Source organism: Egretta garzetta, unplaced genomic scaffold (assembly GCF_000687185.1).
Source record: "Egretta garzetta isolate BGI_Z169 unplaced genomic scaffold, ASM68718v1 scaffold486, whole genome shotgun sequence".
Classification (NCBI taxonomy): domain Eukaryota; kingdom Metazoa; phylum Chordata; class Aves; order Pelecaniformes; family Ardeidae; genus Egretta; species Egretta garzetta.
The window spans coordinates 921,851-948,666 of record NW_009260126.1 but is presented as its reverse complement, the minus strand read 5'-3'; the positions used below and the strand labels follow the sequence as shown (position 1 = coordinate 948,666).

General features: G+C 37.7%; 1 protein-coding gene across 1 annotated transcript in view; it reads left to right on the top strand.

The window, feature by feature from the left end:
- PDZD8 (PDZ domain containing 8) overlaps positions 1–26,816 on the top strand; it is a 72,226-nt gene that overhangs the window by 14,604 nt on the left and 30,806 nt on the right. Inside the window, exons 4-5 of the mRNA XM_035896901.1 lie at positions 11,489–11,611; positions 17,102–17,204. Coding sequence (XP_035752794.1) covers positions 11,489–11,611; positions 17,102–17,204 — 226 coding nt within the window. The remainder of the gene's footprint in view (positions 1–11,488; positions 11,612–17,101; positions 17,205–26,816) is intronic.

Here is a 26,816-nt window from a genome sequence, read left to right as displayed (position 1 = left end):
GGAGTCACCCAATATGCTCCTGTGTTTACAGTTCATGCTCACACTTGTTTGATTCAAAACTATTTCAACATTTAGTTATTACTGATATTATTGTTCTTTAGAGAATAGTAAAAGACTTTGAATTGAAAAGTTCTTCTAGGATTAATAAGCTTTATTGACTAAAATGAGTATGGAGAGAATGTTACATACCTATGTAGTTTGTTAATTTAATAGATAATTTGTGCCACCCCAGTCTGCTAAAATCCATTAATTGCAGAACTGCAGAAACATTTGCATGATGATCTCAGACTGTGCTTTTGTCTAGAAGAAAGCAATGATCCAATATTATAAATGTTAGTTGGGAACAATTAGCTTTTTGAGCAGGTTGCATTCTGTGTGATACATGAATATCAATATTTTATATAATTAAGACAAAATGCTCTACTGCAAGTGTTTGTTTTGATGTTTGAGGGTTGAAGAGGGCTTGTTCATAACTGTGAATAAATTCTCATTTTGGAAATGAGTGTGGGTGCCAGTTTGTGTGCAGGGGATTTGGGAGTCATTGTTTCATGAACATTCGTGAGGTTAAACATGATGTACTAAGCTGAACACAGAGTTTATAAATAATTTCTTTGAGTAGCTTCTGCTGCAGTCGCTGAGTATCTTGTTAAACTAAAGAATTTACCGCTGGAATGGTGTTAATCTCTGAGAGACATGAGTAAAATCCACACGACTTTTGGAAGCTTTTCCTGTTGTTATTTACCTTCACCGTTTACAGATTGTAGTTGTTTCACAAGCCAGTTGAATCAAGGCTAGAATTCAGACCAAGACACTCAATGATCCCAGCTAGCGTATCTTGTAAGTTAGTGGAAAAAAAAAAAAAATCTGCAATGAAGACTTCAGTTGCCGGATATGTTTGTGTTGCAAAGGAAGTTTCTGCAGTACAGGTGAGGTGCCTGGCCAGCAGTGAAATGGTTGTGTATGCGCTGTCATGGATGCGGGTGCTCCTAAACTGCTCTACCTAGCAAGCTGGGTGTATGCTGTGTTGGGTTTGGTAGCTCAGACTTCTGCATTGCACCTGCCCGAAGCCATTTGGGTGCATCTGCTTCCCTAAGCTCCCTTCCTTCCGGAAGGACTCTTACTCTTGTGGAGCCCTGCCCGGGTTAATAACCCCTCTCGGGACTTGGGAGTGCATCTCTGTTTACTGCAGGGCCCAGCTGAAGCCCAGCAGCATTTTTGACCCGTCTGTGACCATATATAGCTATGAAAACCGCCAAGGAGATGCTAGGTATAGTAGAGAAGAAAAGAAAGAGGAAGAACCTTATTTTTTTGTGAGATGTGAGAGTCAGAAATTGTTTTCAACTCTGGGTTGGGCTCTGGAGAGCTGCTTTGTTATTATTTCCCCACTAGCTGTTGTCATTTGTTTTAGCCTTAAAACTACATGGCAACAATTTAGCTTTATAATTTCTTAATTTACCTGTTTAGCTTGCAGTTACTCAATAGTTCAGCAGCATGGTCTGTAAGGAGCAGTGCACCCAGCCCTCTCCATTAAAGCTGTTTTGTGTAATGGAAAATACAGGGTTTCTACTACAGCAATACAGTTTTCATATTTTTGAACACTTACCAGATGTCATAAAAATCTGTCTGTAATTAAGAGTGTATTACAGAGATCAGCTGATGATAATCAGACTGTTACGCATACTCGAAGACAGTAATTAATTGCCAGATATGACTAGCGTAAAATTAAATTAGGATAATCATTTCGGAATACTTTTTTAGCAATTTTATGTGGCTTTAACTGTAAAACTTAGAGGGACAATTTGAGATGTACATTTACAAAATTATTTCTTCATTTCTGTCCAATATTTTAAAATTATCTGTGGATAACTAATGGAAATGGTAACACCTATATACTTTGTTTCTGACTTTCTTAACTCAGTTTTAATGTTAACCTTCAATATATTTTCCTGTATCAGTTTTAATGGCAACATAGTTATGAAAAATACACATCTCCTTCTGAATGGGCACAAATGTTGTGTTCTGTTTTTGTAATGGCATTAAGCACAAGATTATGTGTTGTTTGCCAGTGTCACTGAAATGAAGGTGATGTTTGCCTGTGCTAAATAGGAAGAGTAGAAATTGAAGATCTTAGTCTTGCAGTGACATGTCAGAAGGCTTCATGGTGGCGTTGGAATCACCGCTGTGAATGATTTGGCTTGGTGAATAATTCCTAAGTAATTCAACAATGGAAATGATGCAGTGTAACTCTGAAAACTTTTGTTTGTATTTTTGTTGAGAATAACTCTGCATACTTGCTAACGAAACTTAATGCAATATGGTAGAATAAACAAAACAAATTCTAATGTTGCCAAGCAAAGAGCCCAGTGGATTACAAGGGGAGGTGGGGTGGGAACAGCAGTGTTAGTCACTGGTATTGTTTTAAAACAATACTACAAAAACTCAGATTTTTTTTTTTTTCCTGTTCCTCTGAAAAAAGGGCAAATTAGAGAAAATATCCAAATTCATTATGGGGATGGTGGGAGATGATTATGGTAATTTGAGCAGCTGCTTCTTTCAAATGTAATCACAAGTCCCAGCTGTAACTTGCCATCAGTGATGTAGGATTTGCAAAGTGCAGGAATCCTTCCTGTTAATTAATCTTGCAAGCCCCTCCTGTATTTGATTGTCAGCAGTGGTGCCACAGGTCATGTCCAGGCTGAGATTCTGCAGTATTTGATCCTCTTTGTTTACAGTACAGGCCCATTAATAAAATGCTGCGACTCACAAATGGTGACAGTTGGCAGGTATGTGCCATGGTGTGTCCCCCTGTCCCCATCCATGCCATCCCCACCACTGCAGTTTGAATAACTGCACTGTCTGTAAAACAGGTCCTTAACTACTGCTGTTTTTAAGGTGAACTGTCAGTCCTCTCAGCTTTGAAAGTGGTACTACTAATGCTGAGCTAGACTATCTCCACCACTTTGGAAGACTTCAAGGGTGTGAATTGGACCATCTTCTGTCTTGTTGGAAGTGACTAGATAAATGTAGATTGAGGAGAAGCTTCTGTAGTTTGAGCATTTTTAAAACTAACTGGAGGAGGGAGGATAAACCTTGGAAAGCTATCATGTCTAGAATTCAGAACAGTTACAAATATTTTCTCACTTTTGGTTTACAGCTGTCAGAGACTGTTTTCAGCAGTGAGACAGTCTGATGACTGTCTAGGCGGTCTAAGAGGGTGTCATTAGTTTTCCGATGGACATAGGCTAGTGTTTAGAGAAGAGGATTAAAACTCTTGAGCTCAATGAATGAGTCATGTACAGAGCTTAGACTTCTATTAGAACATCAACATCGTCTTCCTCTGAGCAGGACTGTGGGGAGATGTTTGTAGAGAGACTTGAGACCTCCTTATGGGAGAATATATTGCTGAAGTGAGGAAAAGCTAGCATTTGGCTAGCATCAGTTACTGGAACCAATCTAATCCAACTGGCTAAAGGTAGAGTTTTGGGGTGGCTTGGGTTTATTTGTTTGGGGGTTTGGTGGGTTTTTTTCCTGTTGCTGTTTTCCTTGAATGCTTGAAAGCTGGTTGCTGAACCACACCTGCCTCTCTTCCAGCTCTACGTGAACAAGAGCATGTTCTACATCTTCTGTCCCATTTGGAGCAGAGCCACAACCATTCAGGCTTTCTTGTTAGGCAGGGAAATTTTGTTGTCTTCCTGTCTGAGACTGAAATATAGCAGGATTTTGATCTCTTTCTCTTCTTTTGAACCAACAGTTGGCTTCAGCTACATACAACTTAAAAAAACCCAAAAACCTCACACATGGAAACTCAAAGATCACACAGGCATTGACTGCATTGAGTTAACTAAGCTATTCCAGTATTTATGGAATTTAGAATTTGGGAAACTAGTTTTCCTGAAATGCAAAAAAGTCTGTGCATGGTCAAATTGATCTTGTTTGTGCTGATAAGAAAGTAGTTTTCATAAGCCTGATTGAAGATTACTTTTTTACCTGTGGCTCTTTCAATACAGGCAGCAATGGCAAATCTTCAAGACTCTCCTTGCTGTATTTACAATGATGACTGTCATATAAGCAGGAAAAAAAATCTGCTATCTTTTTGGAAGGACCTACTTGACTATTAACATTTGTTCTTTTATTTGCTCTTGTGGGATGGGTCTTAACATTGTAAGTGTTTGTTTTGAGTGTCTGATTCGAGATATCTCAGAGGTACTGATACCACTGTAAGAAAGAAGACTAGGTTAAGAATCTGGAAATGTGAAACATCTTTGAAGAAAAAAACCTCAAATAATAAAATCCTTGGGTTTTTTTCCTGAGGTCTTGATTTAAAAAGTGACTGTTCAGATATTGAGAACTTATGTGTTTGAGCCGCCCACATGCCTGTGGCAGAATATCCTGTAACACAGTGGGTGGAGTGCTAGAACTGATTTGCAGTTTTCCAAAAATTTCCTAGAAAATAAACCTACTCTCTTATTGCGATGTTTTTCAGGTTGTTTGTAAGCCAAATTTTCATGGGTGTGGGTAAAGCTGACATGAGTAGATTTTTGTAGTGAATAAGACTATAGCTTGAATTACTGAAGTCCCCTGAATATGGATACTGACACACTTCTGCAGCTTTGTTCCTTGTGAAATCAGCGGAAACGGCAAAATTGCTTTTGCAAAAACTGCAGTGCTGATACTTTTCTTTTTCAAGTACTTTAAGTACTTTTTTAAAAAAAATACTAATTTTTTTCAAAATAAGGATGAGCTTCATTTTTATATCTTCAATGTGAAGAATTATATAAGCTGTTTGCTTATAATACCTACCCCTAACAAGCTTAAATGTAAGGTGATAAGTGCTTTTAAAATCTTATTAATGTGATCATGCCTTTTTAGGAGTGGGTTGTAACATTTTAGAATTTTTGTAGAAGTAAACTTCATCTTAAATTACACACAATGTAACACAGGATTTTTTTGATGACTTAAAATATCTGGTGTCAATCAGTTTCTTTCTTTGAAATTTATACATTCTGCAAGCACATGACTTGTATTTCTGTGAATCGGATAAAAAAGGCAACTTAAAAATGACTGAGTTCTGCTCTGTAGTTAGTCGAACCTTTTGAGTACTCCCAAAACTGAAAATAAATTCAGCAGTTATTCTTTAAAAAATATTGTAGAGACTAGAATCTTCAAATACAGTAGCATTTACAAAAGTAAATTGATGCTTTACTTAAACACAATCTGACTTGAGATTTTAATTTAATTTTTACTTAGAATAGTAAACAAAATTCTAAGACATTCAATGTAGACAAAGTAGCCTTATGCTAAAGGTACTTGCATTTTTAGCTGGTGGGCTCTTCTGCGATTTAAGGTCTTTTTGCCTTGTTTATTAAGATTTAGATATTTAGTTGATGTAACTTGAGTAAAAAATTCATAAACCTGATGATGTTTCATCTTATTTTATGGCAGTTGTGTAGTGCTGGTATTCATATAACGCAAGTGGTTAATGTGGTCTTAAACAGATAGCCAGTAATTTTTAGACCACTGTTTTAGATATCAAACTTCCTTTGTAAAACTAGAGAATAATTTAAAACTTTTTCCCAGAACTTATTCTAGAAAATTATTCTCACTTTTTGGCTGAAGTTCTACAGAATCCTAGCTGCCTCCTGCATTTCCAAATGAAGCTGTAAGTCTTTCTGCCTCTCCAGTTAGGAAATGGAGTACCGAGAGCTTTTGAAGTTTGTTCCTGTCTGTGTTTAGCTCTTAACAATTTTTTTTTTTACTGTGATTCTGGATGTTCTTAACAGATGTAATGAACAGAAACACAGAAGTGCTTGGTTTTCTTTGGCCAGATAAATTGATATTTTTTTTCCCAGTTCTTAATAGATTTCCTCATGCAACTGAAATTACTGTTGGTAAGTAGGTATTGGTGGGAGCAGTTAATTTAGGTAATACGTTAAATTAAGCTAAGGTGTAAAAGACTCCTGTCCTCTTCTCTGTTAAAAGCTGACTTAAGGACCACAAAACAGTCACCAGAGTAGTGAATACAAATTAATGCAAATATATGTCAGGCATTTGTAAAAGTGAATTGCTGAATTACAGTCTTGTTCCATGTAGGTGAATTCCTTCCCCACAGAACTGGCAACTGGAAGGAAGAATAGTGTTACTCAGGGGCTGAAAACACCCAAAATGAGAGGAAAAAAACTTGGTGGTTTTTTTTTTCTTCAGATGCAATTTTGATCTATGCTTCCTGAGTGAGGTAGCGATGAGATGAGAGCAAATGAGCCCCTGAAGTGACTCTGAAATATAACATGAAAGAAGTGCAGAAGTTTTTTGTATGAAGGAGATATACTGCCTGCGTTGCAGTGTCTGGAAACACTTTTGCTGTGCTTTGCATGTGGAAGAGTTCAGTATTATGCTAATTTAAGTATAACTTTAATCCTGTATATTAATTAACTTGATCTTAATCATCTTTCAGTACAATCGTCTGACCTAATTCCTCACGTGAAATGACTTTTTGCTGTTCGTGTCTTGCCGTATTTGTTGAAAAACTCTTGCTTCTCAACAGCTTCTTTTAAATATTTTTGTTTTTTAAAACTAACATTTTCTTAATAGTGTGCTATTCAAATTTTATACTTCTGGACAAATAAGATGATAAATTTCTGGAGGCAGACTGATAACTTAAATTGAAAAGGCACTGTAAACGTATAGTATAAGGCACTTTACTTTAAAACCCTTTTTTTTTTTTTTTTTTTTTTAATAGCATCCCATATCCAAGCAGGGCTTTAGGGCAGGAGCATAAGGTGCCTATTTTGTTCATCTGGAGAAGATTTTGCTCTGAAGAAGAGTTTACAAAGGCTTAACAAATACTGGTTAAAGACAGTAAAATCTCTCCCCCACAAAATCTACCTTACTTCTGATAGTTGTTTAGTATCACTTCATAGGTTTGCAATCAAAAAAGGAGGCTTTTGGATATATGGACCTTGTTGGTGTCGTCCTTTGTAGGTCAAAGATTTGTGACATGAGCATGAATTTCTGTCTTTTGACTTTGCTGAATAAGGAGGTGGCAGCATTAGACCCCATTTGAAAGGGGTCTGATATAGATGCAATGAAAATCTGCCTTGGAGACCCTGGTAACAGCTCAGCAAGGTTTAGAAAAGTACTATATTTCTTATAAGTACCTTTTGGTAACATTTTCTCAACTGTTGTACTGTCAGGAGCACCTCCTAGACTTCTCCACAACATTGTCATGGCTTAAAACCTTTTTCTCTGACTGCAGCAGTGAACGGACCATTTGTTATGGGCTTGTTCTCCACTGATGGAGGTCCACCAATTTATGTAACTAACTTTTTTGGCTATTTGTTAAAGTTAAGAAAGGGAGCTGAGAATACGGATGAGTGTTTAAAGATCTAGGCAGCCAAATAGCAAACACTTTTTTTTTTCTTCTTCAGATTTTGTGAAGTGAGGGCCTTGAATTTGAATTAACAAGAGCAGCCTCCCAGAACTGACCAGACCTGGGATGAGGGCAGAGACCAGCTGAGGTTAACTGAGTCATTTAGTTTGCTGCTAAGGTTGCTTTATAAACTTTTTGAATAGAGGCTTAGTGGTAGGCTATGTGATCTTTTTTCTTTCTTGGTCAGTGTGATGAATTTCTTTACGGCATTTATTGGTGGACTTTTGCTCTTTAAAGATGGACTAAATATTAAAGTGTAGCAAAATATACTCTTAAAGCTATTACAGAAATTACAGCAAGGTTATTTACACAAGGTATTAAATGAAATAAGTTCTATATGATAATAACAAACCCAGGATGATAGGAAACGCGTCTCTCCTTTTACATGGGAAAGCTTGGGGCAGGAAAATACCGAATCACCAAAGTTCTGCAGCCTGCAGGGCTTGGGAATAGAGTTCCTATCTCTTGTCTTGTCCACTGAATTGTTATTGGCACTATCAGCTAAAAGCCTACTGTTGGTACTTAATGCAATGAAATACAGCTTTGCTTTCATATTAAAAGTGTGTTCTGTTGTCCCTACTGGAAGTGTTTTATGAAACAAACTTTACAATTCACTTTGAGTAGTGCTGTGGCTGTTCTCGAGCAGGGAAGTTAGAGAGATGGTACACGCGTGGGGAATCTGGCTTCTCCGCCAAGGGGAGAACACCCATTGTTGTTCTGCTGCGCTCCTGCTAGACCGAAGAGAGGAGCAGCAGCGGTGGCGCTCATCAGTGTGCCCTTCCCTTGCCCTTTCAAAGGTAGGGTAGCTCACAGACTTTACCTACCATGGGGGAAAGGAGAACCTGTGATGCCTGACTTGGTTACATGTGTGGATGGCAGGTTGCCTGTGTGTGCTTTTACAACACAAAGGAACCGAGTGTCGCCGTGTTACTGACTGTCACTGTCTGGGTCTGTATTCATTCACCAGTTCCCAGTAGGAAAGCCTTACCAAATAAATTTGGGTTATCTTGTACTTAAATAGTCTCTCAACAGTTCACTTAACTAACACATAATTGAAATCTGATTTGAAATAGTAGTTTGTCTGATGTTTAATTTTGGAAATGTGCAAACTCCCAGTAAATTACCTGAAATAGAGAAGTGCTATGTTGCAAAATTGGAAGACTTCAGAGCAGCACTTAAAAATGCATTCAGTGTGGGATATTTAGCTATTTGTATGTTACTAATGCCGATGGAAATAGGTAATGTGTTAGGGTTTTTTGCTAAGGATTTTACAAATAGTTTCAGTAGTAAGAATGTGAGCATAAATGCTTGTTGTAAATTATAAATGTCGCGACTGCTTTTTAATCCCGTATTTGTAGTAAATTTAACTAGTGCTGCACAAAGTCACTGTTAAGTGTTTTGCATATTATTGTATAGAGCAGCATTGGTATTTTAGATTTTTTTCATCTTTAATTCATTGTTGTATTAATTTCAAAGTTATCTTGTAAACAGAAATCAAAATTATAGTAAACATTATGTCTTAATCTACAAAAAAGGCATCTTCTGAGGATTGCACTTTTGGTTTGAATATGTAGGTAAATATGTCTGCATCCTTACTGCAATATTTTAGCTTGTTATTTTGCTTTGTTTTGTTCTTGCTTATTTTCGGTATTGAATATAGATTTGTCTAGGTTTGTGTTTTTGTTAAATAGCCCTCCGGCTGCTTTTATGGTGAATATGTAAGGGAAAGACCTTATCAATGCCAACACTTTTAAGCCTGGCATTTGCAGAAATTTGGAGAGGTGATGGTAACCTATTGGATCCTCTTTCTTTGTCTGTTCCTCCCTCCCAGAAATCTTATCTCAGTAGCTCACTGAGGCTCCCGGTGGTGGTCATTAGTTTGAAGTTCCCATGGAAAACTATTTTTTTTTTTTTTAAATCGATTTTGGGAGAAGGTATATGGGCAGTTGCTGGTTCTAATAGAAAAGTTGTTTATTTGTGCTAGGAAAAAAAAAAACAAACTAACCAAAAAAACCAAAAAACCCCAAAACACCCTACAAATATTATTCACTCAAAACTTAGCTTTATTTTCCGGTGTGGCTGCTTAAGTCTTCCTTTTTGCCTAAAAACTGTGAGCTAAATCTGTATTTTGAGGGGGGCAAAAATCATTCCTAAATGAAACAGGGTACCCTTGCTTGCTTGTGCTTAAAACGAGAAGCATGTGGGGTGGTGTGTGCTGTGATGGCGTGGGCTGGGTCAGAGAGGTGGCCAGGCCCTGAAGTGACTTGAGTCTTGGGAGTTTGTAGAGTGAAAATAGTGGGGTTGTCTCGGTGGTCTTTTCCTCACTCTTGTGATGCCTACTCTTCCTTTAATAATTGAAGAGCTATAATGGAAGATTATGAATAAAATATCAAACGAGATAGTATACACACAAGGAATATTTTGAGTTAGTTTATGGTATACTCGTAAACCTAAACCATGGCCAGTCAGATTTAATTGCTTCATATTTTTCATACATACTTAAATATTTTATTTGGTTTATATCTTTTTTTAAATTGAATATTTTGACTTGACCAATTTCAAAATGGTTTTCTTCCTAAAGGAGTTAATGAATGAGAAACTTGGAACAAAATTAAAGTTAGAAGTTGAATTGGATTTCAGGAAAATAGCTGCAGTGTTGAGTTGTATTTAGTCACAAGCTGAACAAAAGAAGTCTTTCTCAAGGCTCTGTGCGAGGCTGATGCTTGTACAGAAACGCAGTGTCTGGAATCTGAGCGCCGGGCTCTCTCCTGAAGACTGTGCCGACAGTTAAAGGGCGCTTAATTGTTTATTTGAATTTCTGAAACTCTTCAGATCCATGTGCCTGTTTCCTGAACATACTGTGATCTCCGAATGTGACAAGCAGATGCCTCCGATGGTTGAGCAAACAGTACTTATGAAAGACTTCTTTCTCGTGAAATGGCAGATACATGCTGCAGGCAGTGGTGCTTGTGTCCTCCTATTTGTAAGTCTTCTCAACAGAAATAGTCACTGGGAGGCCGTGTCAGCGAGACGGGATGGAAACCAAGGCGTGGGGCAGTCCTAGGAAATAGGAGCAATAAATAAAAACAGAAAGAAGGAACACCCTGCGAGTGTGTTTTCAAATACTTTATATAAATGCTGGTGCCGATTCCATGGTATCTGTTTGCAGGGTTGTGGCCCTTGCTGTTTGGATCGCATGTGTGTGTCTGCCGTGTGAGGGGGCTGCAGCTGTGCAGCCTCTCCCCCTCCTTCCTTCCCTTGGATCGCGGCTGTGTCTGACACTGAAGCACTATCACTTAAAAAAAAAATAAAATAAATCAGTATTTATAACTCTGCATATTCTAAACAAAGAGAGAATGAAGTGGTGAGATAACATATGTAAAACACTTAGTATCTTGAACATGAATTGCTTGTCCTGTGAATCACATACTGTGATGAGGGCAGATATTTATTTATTTATATTTATTAAACTTAAGGGCAAATATTTAGAATAGCTGTATCTTTATTTTAACTCAAGACTGGCTGAAAAGAGCAAGTGAAAGTTTTTCACAAAATGAGAGAAGTATTAACCTGCGTAACAAAAGTGTACTGTTTATTAAGATGTACCAGGCCTGTAAGTACAGCAGTGTCATAACAATTTAAGCATGAAGGTCTTAGTATATTTTTGCCTTTCAATGCTGTGATCTTCTATGCAGGTGAACTTGAAATAAAGACCTGGTAAGATATTTAATTGCAAAAGGACTCTTGTGTTAAATCATGTTTGCAATCATGAACAAATTCTGTCATTTGATCAGCTTCTCATTTTCTCAAAATTATCTGCACTAGTAGGAGTAACTCAAATGTATTCCTGTGAAGCAATCTCTGTCTGTATATTCTCCAGTCTACTACATTCAAAAAGCTTTTGTAGCTTCTACTTGTCCCTTTTGACCCATGAATATGTAGGAACAGTAGTATTTCTCTTTGAGTATTAAAGTTTCGTTGTTAACCTGGTCCCTTTTTTTTATTTCTGTGTGTTAGTGTTGTTTGTCATTCAAATTAAGATGTCTCTTCTGTATTTTTCAGGTTTAAGCCATTTTTTCCATTTCAAGTGTTGCCACCTGATGAATATGAAGATCGAGACCTCTGTATACAGGATTTTCTATTGACAGAAGGTCGTCTAAAAGTCACGTTGATTGAATGTACAAGGTATGTTTTGTGGTCTTTTGCTCATTTTTCACTAAGCAAGTACATGTGTTTCTTAAGTTTGTAGTAATTACAGCTGGAGGCATGTTTTGATTCAAGAAGTTGCAGCTTTGGTGTTGTGATTGAGGATTGAGCTCTAATCAAGAAATAAATTTTTTTAAGTAAAAATGAACATATGAAGATTGCTATAAGTTTCTGAGGCACTTCTGCATTGTGTGTGGGTGCATGCATTTGCCTTTCATTTGAATTTTGCCTGGTTACAAGCTAATCTCTGCCTCCTGAGGCTTTTCTGTTTTTTTGGTTTTTTTTGTTTGACATGCCAAGTTATGAATCACTTTCCAGGACAGTATAAATGTTGTAATTATCCTATTGTGTTATGTTGTAAGCAAAGGGAAATGATTGTTTCACTTGGTTTTACTTAGATTAATCTGAATAACTTTTATAAGCCATTATTTAGTGTCTTTGTCTTGAACAAAATAATTGAAAGAAATAAACTCTACTTACTTCATTCATTGGAAAGAAAATAATTCTCTTTAAAGCTGAAGAAAAGGTGTGTGGGCCCTTGGTTTGTTTGGATTTTTTTTGTCAGAAAACTAAACCTCTTAGTTTTTGGTTTATGTTAGATCTTATCCTTGTAGTGCTTAGGCTTTGATCTAGTCATGTGCCATTCTGCTCTTTATGAACTAAACTCTGGTTTGCAGCAAGATTTTTTTTTTAACCTGTTCTTTTCATTGCTTGTACTACCATATGAGCTCCTTTTTGCACTTTTTTTCTGTAGCTGTGTACAACTGTTTCAACTGTATTTGTTGTACTGATGTGCTCAGTGTAATGTAATCAGTGCTGTGAATTTCCAGAAAATATTCTTCTGCTTCTGAGAATTGTGTGGGCCACAGTAGTGATTACTTTTTGTTAGAAAATTGCTGCTTGCCTGTCTCCCTAGCTTTGTGATATGTTTTCAGTGAAAGATCCAAGGATGCTCAGTAACTCTGTGTACCCCTTGGCTGTCGGGAACGTTTCCTCTTCACCCATACCAAGTAAGGGAACTTGTGATCTCTCTCTATAGGCAGTCTCCAATTTCAGTTCAGCAGCATGTTCATTTTTATTAACAGAGGGCCCGAAATAGCTACCTTAAGTTGTGTGCAGTTAGTTTTTTTTTTTCCTGTTTGGAAAGTAATTTTTTAAATACTATGTCTTCCCTGAATCTGAAACACTGTGTAACATCACCGACGTATCACTAGTGTTGTGTTTCTTCCTGTTACCTTTTAGAAGCCGGATTACTCAGTTTGACATCGTCATCTGACCTCTCAGTATTTTCAGCTATCACAGATGCTTATCAGATGGCTGGGAGCGGATGCAGTTGCTGGCTAGTCAGGTCTGACTTAATCAGACAGGTTTATGCTGCTTGGAATTTCTAGACACACACTTGAAAATGATGCTTGAACAGACCCCTCTAAACTTACATGTCTGACTCTTGGTCCTATAGTAATTCCTCAGATCTTTCAGGTGTCCCAGCCCTTTTTGAACTAAAAAGTACAACTGCTGTCCATAAGAGTCCCTCTGTGAGTAAATATTCTTGCTTATTTTGCACCTGAAGTTATTGATGAGGTAGAAGCTGAAAGACACATAGAGGATTTTAGTAGTAAAAGAAGAAATATACAACATATCTGAAAATAACAATGATAAAAATTTCCCCTTTTCATCACCACTGTATGTGAGCTGGTGTGAGGGCTGCATGGGACCATTCGCCACAGTTCTTCTGCAGTGCAGCACTGCATGCTGAAATACAGATCTTTTTCACTCATGTCTGCCATTGGGACCTGAAAATTTTTCTTGGTGATCATTCCTGTTCCAGAAATGTAAGATCACTTTAATTTCTGTGTGTTTTTCAGTTTTGCTCAGTGCCTCAGAAGGCTTTTATATTCTCTCTCAGTACAGTACCTATTCTTTAACTCCTGTGCAGAATTTGGAGTAGGATTCTTGACTGCTGTTTTCCATTTAGTCTGGTAACAGAGTTCTGCTACTTCTCCTGCTTAAGTCTGAAATACAGTGGTGAAGCTATAGTGGTAAAACATTTAGCAAACTTTTTGTATGTTATAAATGTCTAGTTCAACTTTATTATAGTCTTCCATGACCAAATACCTGCACTTTTTGCAGTTGTTTCTTTTCCAGTTGCAGGCTTGACAATATTAATTTCCTTGCTGTCATGCTATTGAAAGAAAAATTCAATTTTGCACACTTAAAAATTAATTTAATGAAAGGATGGAAACTTTAGTGTAAATAATAAGCAATATGTTTTGCAAATTTTTGTCTGACCTGTTGAAAATGTAGGTTTCTTGTACAAGTGTAATGCCCTCACATAACTCAACTGTTGCAAAAATGCTGTTATCTGTCTTTACCATAAATTTTTAAGGAAAAGGGAAAACCAAAGCAACATGCTGTTAAATCTTGCTATTAATTTTTTTAAGATACACTGTGAAGAAAGTCTTAAAGCCTATAAAATCTGATTATATTAGGTGGGAATAGTCTTCCAAAACTATGCCATGAAATGGGTTTTCTAAATTAGCATTTGGCTTAATACATATCCTTTGTGGGCAAGGAAATATTCCTAAAATAGTTATTCAGTAAAATACCACAGAGTGTACCTGAGACTGACTTGTCAAATTTGGAGTTTTATGGGTTCTTTTCCTTTTGTCTTCAAGTGGACTCCAGTGTGCGGCAGTGGCACCTTTAAGTAGGTGAATATCGAATTTGCTTTTGACATTCATAGAATTTGGGAAATATTCTGCTTATTTCAGCTCCTAAAATACTTGCAAATAGAAAGGCCGCAGCTGAAATTAAAAATTAGGAAAGGATTAGGAAAGGAAATAAATGGTTTGTTTTTACATAAAGGAAATTCGGCTTGTTTTTAGGTACCTGGTAATAAATAGCAAGTTACTAACAGTTGGTGTGTACTTTGCCTACACATACCAGATTCTTGCTAGATTTGCAGATCAGCACTTCAGCATCATTCTACAAAAAGTGGGGAAACTTGATAGCCTCATTATTCATCCTCCTTTCCACAAGACTGTAAAGACTTGCTGAAGTGCTTGGCTTGGCTTGGCTCAAGAGTTGAGGTGACCACAGGCTCTGTGTGCTTCTGTTCTGTATCAGAGGACAAACACTTCATGTCTTGGAGTCCAGCTACAAACAACTGGTTTCATATCCATAGCTACTCTGAATCACTCTCTTCTGCCTCAATGCTCACTTGGTGCAGGGAACCATCCAATTTACCCTTGGGGAAGGAATAGAAATTCATTTTCTGTATGCATATTTTAATTACTGGGGTGGTAATTAATCACATTTCTTTACTGATTTAATCATAGCTGGGGTTATAAACTTTGTTTCAGGATGTCTTTTATACATCCTTTCATACTGATTTACAAGTCTTCAGTCTGTAGGATATAGATATCTCCTTACTGCCCAGTTGGTTTGGGTGTGTTGTGACACAATCTTAATGTCAGTCTTTATCTGCAGCTGTGATACAGAATACAGTACCTCTGTTTTCGTGCTAATGGAGGTACTATTCAAACAAAAATTTCCTTACTGTAGTAGAAGTTAAAATTTCCCCTTTGTCTTTTTGAAATTGTGAATTGAATTCTAAAGTCTTGCATGAAGAGTTCTTAAAAATATGTAGTTTTGCTGTTCTGTGACATGTTTCCTCAAGTTGGGTGTTGGTAACCTAATGTAAGGTGAAATCTCATTGTGGTTCATTGTTTTCCTTGTGACTTTCGTGTTACAGTTCTGGATGAAAACTATGTTTTATTCCTGTTTTGAGCTGCCTCCTGTCCTTGTTTTTCTATCTTAGTTGCTACCAGTACAAGACAGCTAAATAGCTACTGTGCTGATATTTTAGAGGGATGATACGTACCCCTGGAAAATTCCCCACGAGTGTGACTAGGTGACCAGAAGATGAAATGTGCGCAACGATGATCAGCTGTGGAAAAGCTTTAATGAACTGTCTGGTATCAATGAGACACTGAGGAAAACCTGTGTTACCTCAAAAGCAGCTACTAAAAGCAGAACAGAAAAGCCACAGAGGGTGGCTGGTGTTGGCTTAAAAGTAATCAAAAAAGGCCTGAGTTCATCAGTTCAAGTAACCTTGAACAAACTTAAGTCTTGTCTAGACAAAGTACCTAACCAGTTGGTTCTGAGGCTGGATTTCTGTTTACAGTAATCAAATCAATAGTGTCTAGACAAAGGAGTGCTGAAGGTCAAATTGGAAATGAGGTTGACAGCTGCTGGCAAACTTGCCATTGGAGGATGGCATTGCAGGATATAGCTGTTACCTGAACCAAAACCAGCTGACACTTTGTAAAGCAGGTGTGCTGGGTGCCAACCCAAATGTGATCTTCCCCGTCATTGCCCCCATGCGTTCATTTACTCAGCTAAAAACCAGTTAAACAAATTATTCATAGAGAGACATAGAAAGGAAATATTTATTTACCTCTCCTTGATGCAGTGCAAGCTGGAGAGTTGTTGTAGCCAGAGGTGTTTTCCCTTGGGATTGGCTTAATTTTACCAATTCTAATTGTTGGTGAAAGTTGTTTTCAATAGCTTTCCCTAATTTTCAAAGTAGTTTACTATGTATCTCCATATGTGGAAGACTAGGCACTTTTTTATCATAAATATTTAACCTAGAAACATTATTTAACAACATCGAGATCAACAGAGGAAAAATGACTTGGGTTTGTGACAGCTGTTGTTGGTATCATCTAAAGAGTTGTGACACATCACAAATAAGATACTTTGTGTGAAAGCTTAGAAACCGTCCTTATCAAATGTATATAGAAAGTTTCAGGTGGAATTAAAATCTAATAGCTCTTGTGAAAGAGTAAGATTTGATTAAAATTTTAATTCCAAAATATTTATCCAGATATATTAAGATTCCAGTTACTGTGAGAGAAGCAGCATATGACTTTATTGCTGTTCTATAGCCTAAAGGTTATTGGTTTTTGGTTTTTTTCTTTTATAGTGCTGATGCCTACCTGAAAAGCTTTATAGCCTTCTAGAATCATGCATGAAGAACGACTCTCTTGTTATGAAAGCTACAAAAAATTACAGATGTGAGAGGATGCCAGTTTAGTGAAACAGAAACATAAGCTTTGTTGCTCTTTAAAAAACCCAAAATATATATTTTAATGGAAAAATGCTAGTGTTCCGATAGAACATATTATTTAAAAAGAAAAAGGGAAGCAATAGCAAAAAAACCCCAACAAAGCCCCCAAAACCCGCTAGCTAAAAAGTTATATTATGGAGTTCTTCCACTAGAGGGTGGCAGTGTCTTTCCTTTGGTGTAAGGCTGTGCCTGTGGAGTGTTTTCTGTGTGGCCGTCTCTGTGTGTACCCGATGATGATGATAATAATAGAGTGTATAAATGACGAATGGTGAGTTTAATATGGTATCTGGGATACATGTAATAGTATTACAATTCTTAAATTGGCTTTTCTGTTTCAGGTTACTTATGTTTGGATCCTATGAAAGAGAAACAAATGTTCATTGCACAATGGAGCTCAGCAGTAACGTTTGGGAAGAAAAATCAAGAAGTTCTATTAAAACGGTAAAAAAATGCTAGAATTTTGCATATTGCAGTATGTCTCATGCTCTTAACTACATTATCTAGAAGGGTGTATCTTTGGAGAATCCCACCCCCCAAACATAACAGACCAGTTATTTACTTTTTAATCCAAAGTATTTCACTGTCAAACTGACATGTATGGATAACATCATGTTCAGTTATCACCACTGTGCTTGAAAATGTGCCTGGTCTGAATACATTGTCAACTGTCCATCTGCATTAAAACAAATAGTGTTGTATATACGTTTTTATAGGCCTGTGATATTTGCCTGGGGCAATTTTTAGAAAGCAGTAAGATTCACTTGTCTTTCACTGACTAGTGGTGTATTCCCTTCTGATGTGCGTGTTGAAGACACATGTGATCAGAGGGTAGCTCATGTGACTGACTTCCTCCTTTTTTCCCTGCACTTTCTGAAAATGTAGGCAATTGCCATAGTTCTCTCAATTTTTTTAAAGCATATGAATCCTACCCTGTCTGCTAAAGAAAAACACTTTTGCAAGTGTCTGCATAGTGGTAGTATTGGTGGTCTTGTAGGTTAATCTTTTACTTATTATCATACTTGATAACATGAGTTTAGCAGCATGCAGCCTACAAATTGCCTTTTTGTTGTTTGCATAGGAGGATGACAACTACCAACTACCTTTTTTTTTCCAAATGAGGTGCAATGTATGAAAGAACCTTTCAATTTCATATTAGAGTGATATTGTGGTCAGTCATCAAATTGAATTGGGCTTATGCTGAGCAATAAGTAATGTGCCTATTGGAAAAAACCAACCCTAAAGCTTTAAAAAGACTTTATTTTAACAGTTGGTTTCATGCAAAAAAATCACTGGAACAAAAATAAATGTCCAGCACTTTACCCTCTGCTGTCTGAGTGCAACTAGCTTAAGCGCTGTGCCTTTGTTATATCTGACTGGAGATGTGTTTGGAGACCAGCATTGTTTTTCCACTGAAGCAGCAAGAATCCAGAATTTCAGCATCTCACTCAGTGTTTTGCAGTTAAATTCTACTTTGCATTGTTTTTAAAACTCCTTGTGACAAATGCTGTGATGCTTGTTTTGAGCTCACTGTATATTATGTTTTGCCAAAAAGGACATATGGCTGAGCAACAGACAGAAAGCTCCTTTTTGTTGTCTTGGATGCTGTACTCTTAGTCAAATGAAAAACTTGAAGGGAGGGTAGAGGTTCACCTGTGCTGTCCGAGGAATCCGTGATGCTGGGTGGCAGTTCTCTTTCTGAGTGCGGCGGGGAGCGTGTAGCGGGAGTGCAGACCAAGAAACTTGGGAGAAGAACTTTCCCAGAGCATGGTTCAGGAGCCAGACATCACAGACACCGATGGCAGCTCAGGACTATGTTCTCCAGAGTTCTCTGTCTTGGCCCCCTCTCTGCCTGTTCCTAGTGCAGTCAGTAGTGTTTGTGTGGTTGTGCGTTAGCCATGCCAACTCCATGAGCTGGCTTGCTGCGTGGTAGCTCCAGTGCTGGTGGAAAGGACAAAGAAGGGTGGATGGCAGCAGCTTCAGGTAGTTTTAAGTTGCTGAAGCATGGCACCCTCAGAGGTGATGGCATAAAGCGTTCCAATGGTCCTGAGAGAAATTGCTGAGTTTGCCTAACTCTAGAGGTTGTTAGACTTCACTGAAGCATTAGACAGGAGGTAGATTCGAGTAAATTATTTTCAGACATTTTTGTTTAATCTGTTTAACCAGCAGTTTTAAATTTTGTTTAACTTTCTAGTTTGCTTTAATCTAAAGGTTTAAGCCTCTTTGTGTGATCACATAAGGATAAGGTAGGAGCAATTCAGCTTTAGTAGTCTGGCCAGTTCATAGTCTTAACCCTTTCCTAATAATAATAAATTTTCAAAATTTTCAATAAACAAGCAATACTGCAAGGGTTAAACAAAAACAAAACCCTCAAAAACTCAACCAAAAAACCCAAACAGTTTCGGGATCTGTACCTGATCCTGCTAATACTTATGTGAATGACCCTTTGGTTGGGATAAGCTTTATATGAAACCATGCACAGATCTGCAGGGTTGATGCTTTAGCAATGAAGGTGGCAGTGCACTGATCCACCGTTATGTTTCTCTGGACAAATTAATTTGTGCTTACTCTTGGATAATTTTGAGTAGCGATATTGGAATATATTCTTTTACACTCGTAACAACAGAAGAGGAAAGAAGAAGCTGCATACAGCATGGCACTGGTGTGTTTGTGACGGCAGATGGCAGTAGGACTAAACTGATGGAGGGTGGAGTAGCTCCTTTTTAAAACTACAGAAGAGTGCTCAGGGTGAGACTCTCAGGAGCTCGCCTTCTGTTTCAGCATCTTAAAATGAAATGGCAGGTTTTTAAAATTTCTTAAGCTTTTGGAAATCTGGCCTGCAATGTACAGAAGGGTTTTCCATGCACCTCTGTTGCAGACCTCCATTAAGCATCATTTAAACGCTGCCTGCCAGAGAGCAGAAACTCCTTGTTCCGAGTTGCTGTGTCTGTAGCTTTCCTGTCAGTATGAAGAATTCACTGTGCTCAACCACCTTGAGCTTTAGGCCACTAGATAGGCAGCCTAATTTTAAGAACCTGCTTTTGGAAATCTTGTTACGGTAGAATATGGAAACTGAAAATGAGCCACTTGCAGAACTACTTTTTGCTTCTCAACTTATGTTCAACGGATGTATTGAAATCAGCTTAGGAAATCAGGTTAAATATGTGAGTAAAGTTACAAAATATTAGGAGATCTTGCTGGGTGGCAGAAGTACTGCCCAAGACCCTCAACAAAATACGAAATGTTGCTAACACACTTAACATTGGAGTTTATTTTTCTGAGGGAATTATAACTGTTTGAATAGTTAAATAGGAAGCTATAAAGAAAAGGTGTTGTGATATTTTCCAAACAAAAAGTTTACTTGTATCATTAATCATGGTTTTTAGCTCTAATGCGATAATAACCACAAGGCAGCTGATTGTAATACTTAATAAGTTTCTAGTATGAAATCCTTTTAATGACTACGTATGCAATAATTATTTGAGATGAAGTTAGAATGAATAACAACTTGGGAGACTATGGAGGAGAAATGATAGACTAAGTTGAAGTAAAAAGTAGACAAATATGTTCTGGTTTGAGAGAGTCTAATTTATAAGAGCCTCATATAGGCATGAGAATACATCCTCTGGCTCAGACTATGTTCTACAATGCTCCCAAGGAAAATTCTCATAATTCTTTATGCTTCTTGGCATTTTCATTCTTTTTATTATGTTAGTAGCAGTGGTAAAAGATTAGACAGGTTTAATACTTCATAATGAATTTTGGTCAGACTTTAATCTGATCCCATTATTTATGGAATATTAGTAGGTGTCAGAATTGGTTTTGGAAAAAAAGCTGCTGTGTTACTGAACATATCTGGAGCATTATTGAAGTGTCTGTTAAAACACAAAAGTGTCTCAGGCTTCCAGGCAGTTTATCAAATCAGTCTGAAACACCAATAAGACTTCAGTGAGGTGATTTGGCACATTCCCATGTGACACATGTAAACATTCTTAAATATCTTAATTCCAGCAGCATGCACTACTAATTAATGTTAATCACTGCATTGCTTTGTAAAACTTAATTATCTACGGATAGGATGTAGTAATTAGCACTAGCAGCGTGGGATTACTAGACAGGTGTTCTGTGGCTAAAGAATTAGATATGTCTAAATAACTAGATGTATGTTTGTAGATATTAAATGGCGGCTATGTCATAAATGTGAATGGTTATGTCTGTTGAACTGTCGGTTAACAATACCAGATTGATTTCTACAAACAAAAAGAATTGTTGTATTTTTTTCTTGGAGCACATTTCTTTAGGAGTGGCCTTGTTACACTTGGTGAGAATCCTGCTGCTGGCTTTGTCTTTGCCAGCACTTCATGTATAGTGTTGGGAAAGAGTAACATAATTTGTCAGCAGCAACTGAAGTTGCTCTATGAATAAAAGGCGGATAGTCTGCCTTCCTTAAAAGTGACAGAAGAATGGACAGAGAAATGACCTTGAAGTGTTAGTAACAGAGACCAGAGTTAGCTTTGCAGCTGTAAGTACCCCTTACATTGCCTATGCAATGTCTTGACTGCTCTGTGGATGCTCAGCTGTCCTGAGTGTGGTGAGTGCCGGCACTTTTCTCTGGCTCCAGCAGTGCAGAGAAGAACATATCAAGGGTGTAGTTATGTAGGAATGAGAATTCTTGGTTCATATGAACTGTCCTATGTATCTTGGTAGTGCTGTTGCCTTTATCTTTTTGACAGATAAATTTGTTTTCTACAAATTGTAGAAACTATTGCAAATAGATCATCCTCCTGATACTCTTATACCCAGGAAGCATGTAAAAACTGTAAATAGTTTGTGGTTTTTATTAGATGAATTAATGTAAAGTAATGGGGGAGAGGTGCTCAACTGCAAAACAAAATGTATCTGTTCCAAGCTTTCTTCTGTCTTTTTTTTTTTTTTTAAATTGACGTTTAGGAGTGCAAGAGAATCGTTATTCATCTTGAAATAATCAAGTTAGATAATCTAAGAAAAAAAACTTTAAAATTCTGGTTTTGACTAATATGTCACCTGTAGGCGTACCCACAGCTTTGTATTCCTAAAGGTACTAAGTGTGGGTTTTCTTGTTGGAGGGTGGTTTTTTGTTTTTGTTTTGGTTTTTGAAAACCCCTTCTGTAAATACTAACTCTAGTAATACAGAAACTGCATTTCATATTCTGCAAAGTAAAAATTTCCATCTAAAATGCCACATCTGATGCTTCATAGGACTTTAATTTTGCAGCAGTTGTCTCACAAATATCCTCTGAAGTAACCTAACAAAAGAAAAAATTAAAGAATTAAGATAAGCATCCCACTGCTTTTTTAGGAATTCTGCTTGATGTTTTCTCCAGTTCATTCTAAACATTGTGGTCAGCGCTGGAGTAACTGAAGGGGAGGACCGGTGACACAGTCTTTCAATATTGCACTCTGAATTTGTGCATGTGTCTGCATACACACATATAGGCTGTGATCTCCACTTCTGGTGAGCTTATCTTGATGGATATGGCCTTTTATAGGTAAATTTAATGGTAACTTTGAAATTGCTGTAGGCAGGCTGGTTGGTACGTGTTTATAAAAACAAAGCAGTTTTTCTCAGTTTTTCATAAAACTAAATTTCCTTTATCGGGGATTAAGGGAAACTTAGAGGTATTCCAGTACCGTAACATATGAATGTAAAGTGAGAAATAATGTAAATCAAATCCAGCACCTTCAGAAATGAGTTGCCTGAAGATACTAAACTATAATGTCAAAATCTGAAGCAACTGTGAAACGTTAATTTGTAAATACATGGAGTTAAATGCCTCACAGTTGGCATTTCAGTGTGCTTATTCAACAGCCTGCCATTTCAGCATTTAATCCTATCAAAAGAAAGGAGGAGGATTAAAGCAAGAGAAGCTTTTTGAAAATGTCACTTTTTATGAAAATTCATGATCTTGTAAAATTTGATAATATTTGTAAATACAATGGGGAATAGTTCTGAGATTTGTGCCTTACATAATATTCTGTAATCCGTCTTTCAAATAAACTTGAAGGCCATCAGGATTTTTTTCTGTCTCATCTTAAATGTTTAAGCTTTTTGACTTGGGGCTTCAGAAAGCTTTTCTGTGATTTAATGAGACACCTGTGAAAATGCACTGTAGCTCTTTACTGCTCAGAGACTGTTGAATAGGAACGTAAAAAAAACAACCGAACAAACCCCCCAAAAAAACCCACCAACAACTTTTTAATTTTTTTTTTTTAGTCCATGTATATTCAGGTAGTTGTTTAGAATCAAATGTTATCGTTCTAGTCGCAGCCTGACCTGATGCTTCTTGCCTGCTTGTAAACCATTCGGAAGCCATCATGTACTGCATCCTTGGGCATGCATACCCTCACCTGGGACAGGTAGAAAGCAGCACTCACCACACTTTACTGCATTTGGCTGCAGATGATACTAAATGCATCATGTGCATCCAAACCTGTAACTTCCCTTACAAGGAGAAAGCGCTCTCCTTGTATCTGCACTTGCAGTCATGATCCTTCCGAGCCTCCCCTGGAGTGCTGCGGAGATTGACTGCTTGCAATGAATCTGACTTGTTGAGTTCCAAATTTAAAATACCAGATGAAAAGACTAACAAAATAACTTGAGTAAGAACAATCTGTAGTGTGGAGGGCTTAATGGCTCTGTGTGTGTGCTTGCGCCTTGCCATGCCCAACTCTTACTTCAAGAGGTGCCAGTAGAACTCATTGTGGTACTTGCATTTGGGAAGATGAGTTCCTCTGCAGCCAGATACTTGTCTCATATAGTGAAATACATCTGTTTTGAAACCACTTAATTCCAGTGTAAAGCTCTGTTAAATTTTGTAGCTGAGTTGTATTGCAGCTGCCATTGGTGATACTGTATTCAGTTGGGGTTTGCCAAGTTGGTATTTTGCAGGATGTACTCTGAAAGCGTGGAACTGACCTCCTGACTGACTGGAAAGTCATGGAAGAGGCACAAGCCTGTTAGATGGCTGTGTTGGGTGGATTCACCTTTGTAAGAGTTCTCTATGACTGTTCTAGGACAAAAATTATATAAAACTTAAAGCTTGATCAGGGATTAGTTCTGTTCTTTTAATGCTTTTTACAGAGCTGATAAACAACACTCATTTTTGCTGTGTGCTTTTTTTCCTTGAAGGTTGCTCATATAACAACCAACCTGTAGTACTGCCTTTTAGTTGCCTGACTTCCATATCCTCCAGATAGTACCCAGTTTGAATAGCAGTTGTAAGCTTTTCTTGTCATACTTTTTAACTTATAACTTCATAATTAAAATATTAAACTATTAAGTAAACACTGAATGTCATCCTTTCCTTAAAAATGCTTGTAAAAGTTAAGACAGGCACGCTGTTTTAGTATGTCACTAGATGAAGACTCTCTTTTTTATATTCTTGTCATCTGTTCTGCTACATGTCCAAATATTGGATGCAGGAAGGAGTTTTAAGTGGGTTTTACAGCAGCTGTGTTTCTCATTTGCAAAGAAATTGATTTACAGTGATAGCTGATCTTGCTAAATACATAGATGGTTGATGCATGAAAGCTAACTTTGTTTGTATAAACAGTATGGCCTATTGTAAGAGAGATAACAGTGGTTTATTGACCAGAGTAAACAAAGTGGTTTCTGGGTAATTCAGTACATTTCTGAAATGACTTTCTAAACTATTTTGTTACATCCTATTGCAAAGTTGTACAGCCAGGTGAGCCAGCAGCTCAGCTTGGTGACTGCTGCACATGGCTGGAGTGGACAGGGAGGGACGTAAACACAGGTATTTACAACCACCTTTGGAAAAATCATCTGTTGTCATTCTCATTGGTTTGTAGTTTGTTTTTTTTTTCTTTGGTGTTCCGGTTCACTTTTTAAATAAATCTTCTCAGAGCACCTTTATAAAAGTTAGCCTCTTCTTAAGGTACTAGGTTTTCCTTTTCAGATTAAGAGATTGGGATCTGCTCTTGTTAAAGGGGTAATAATTGGATTGAAACTAATTTACCCATTTTTATGGATTTTAGTTTCTGTACCAAACCAGAACCTGACCAAGTAAACTGCTGGGCATGTCAAAAACTATTGCCTTCTGTTGGTGAATGGTTATGTCTCCCACAATAACAAATAAGAAGGATTTCTATGTTCAAATGTTTAATTACTGAACAAAAATGTGTTTTCTAGGTTGTAACAACACAAAGAGAAGGCTGAGGGGGGTAGAAAGAGTCTCGGGAAAGGGACCTGTGGCTGTGAGTGAAATACTTGGAAAGAAATAGCGAGGTACTGGCATTTGGTGCTCATGCTCTCCTAAAACCAGGTAACTTCTAAAATCCGTGTGAGACAGGTAGGGGTTTGACACATGATGAAGTTGTAGGTAGGGGTGTTTGTTTCTTACTGCGAGTTGTTCAGTAGTAACTTGTGGGAGTAACTGATAAACAAGTAATTCATCATCTGGAAGTTCATCTTGCAATTCAGGAAGAAAAACTTACATTGTCGTTTCTGCTGATTGTCAAAGCATAGACAAATGCTTGTAGTTATGGCAGAACAGCTGATGTGCAACTTCTGACCCATTAGTGCTTTCGGTAATCTGTTATTGCCCTTGGTTCCAAGTATAAACAATTTGCCTGTTTATAGACTTCAAAGTGCGGTAATAACTACTGAGAAGAATCCTCTTCTGAATACCACTTTCCTTAGTTGCTTTGTTCACGGTTTTCAAAGTTTGAGCAATTAAAGCTACTGAGTAGCTTTTCACTAGAAGTTTATCAAGAGCCTGCGGTTAGATTTTGCATTTAATTTTGGGTTTTCTCACCATGGGTTGACCGACACCTTCCCGTGCTCTCCTGCAGTATGTCAATGCTGCTACTGAGTTTTATCTACCCTTGTTATCTACATTGTTTATTGCTGCTACGGGCTGTACTAGAGAGAGCAGGGAGAGTTGGCATGGAAGTGAATATCCAGGAGTTAACTTATTTTTAGTAGGATTTTACTCAAATTGTTTATGTTCTTTATTTGTTGTTGTTTTTTAGGGTGGTTTTTTTAACCCAAATTGGCAAATTGAGTTTGGAGACTTGACCCTAACTCTTGCTACATCACTAAAGATTATGGATAAATTTGGCAGACCTGTTCTTGAAATAAAGTCAACTTGTTACAGGTTGGCCTCCTGGAAAGTTTCTACTTTTCATTTTACAGTCTGAAAAAGGACTAACTAGACTGGGGGGAATATCAGCTCTTTAGCAACTCATTTTGGTAAAATGAAAGAGTAAGAGTGAGACATAATGGTGTATGTTTGGCTGCTGAACTGTGCCATCTGAAACGGTGATGTTATAGGTGACACATACTGTGATACAGAGAGCAGATGGAGACAGCAGAGAGGTAGATGGATTGGTACTTACCAACCAGTGTTTGTCACCAGGCGAGCAGGTTCTTCAGCACTAAGAATAGCTTTAGAGGGGATGTATGAAATGAAGTGGTCCCAAGCAGGTTGGTTATTACAGGTTGCTATGTAACTGAAAATGCCCTTTTGTTGGTAGGTCATCTGCCATTTCTGTAACGGAGGTTTGCTTGGCTATTGTTGTTGCTTGCTTTTAATGCCCATAGATGCATCAAAGTATCCAAAACAACTGCTTGGTTTTAGTTAATGGACGCACTGAGAGCCGATTGGAATTTGTGGCATTCATGTTTCCATCTTTTCTTTCCCCTAATTCCTTGCTTGGGATGCACCCTGTACACTAATGGGGAAAGGTATCCAGTTACTCTGCAAGTCTTTAGGGATCCCAAAGAGGATCCTGAATAGAATGGGCAGCCAGGAGGAATGAACTCTGAAAGGTGTGGCCCATCATGGTTTGGAGAAACATGTATTTTGCTCATCTGCTGATATCTGTAGGGCTTCTGTTCCTATCCATCCTGAGCTCCTGGTCAGCAAGGGCTGCTCTCACTTCTGGGCACGTGGCATAAAATTTGTATGCTTTCTACATGTGGTGGTTTGACCCTGGCTGGACGCCAGGGCCCCACCAAAGCCACTCTATCACTCCCCTCTTTAACCGGACAGG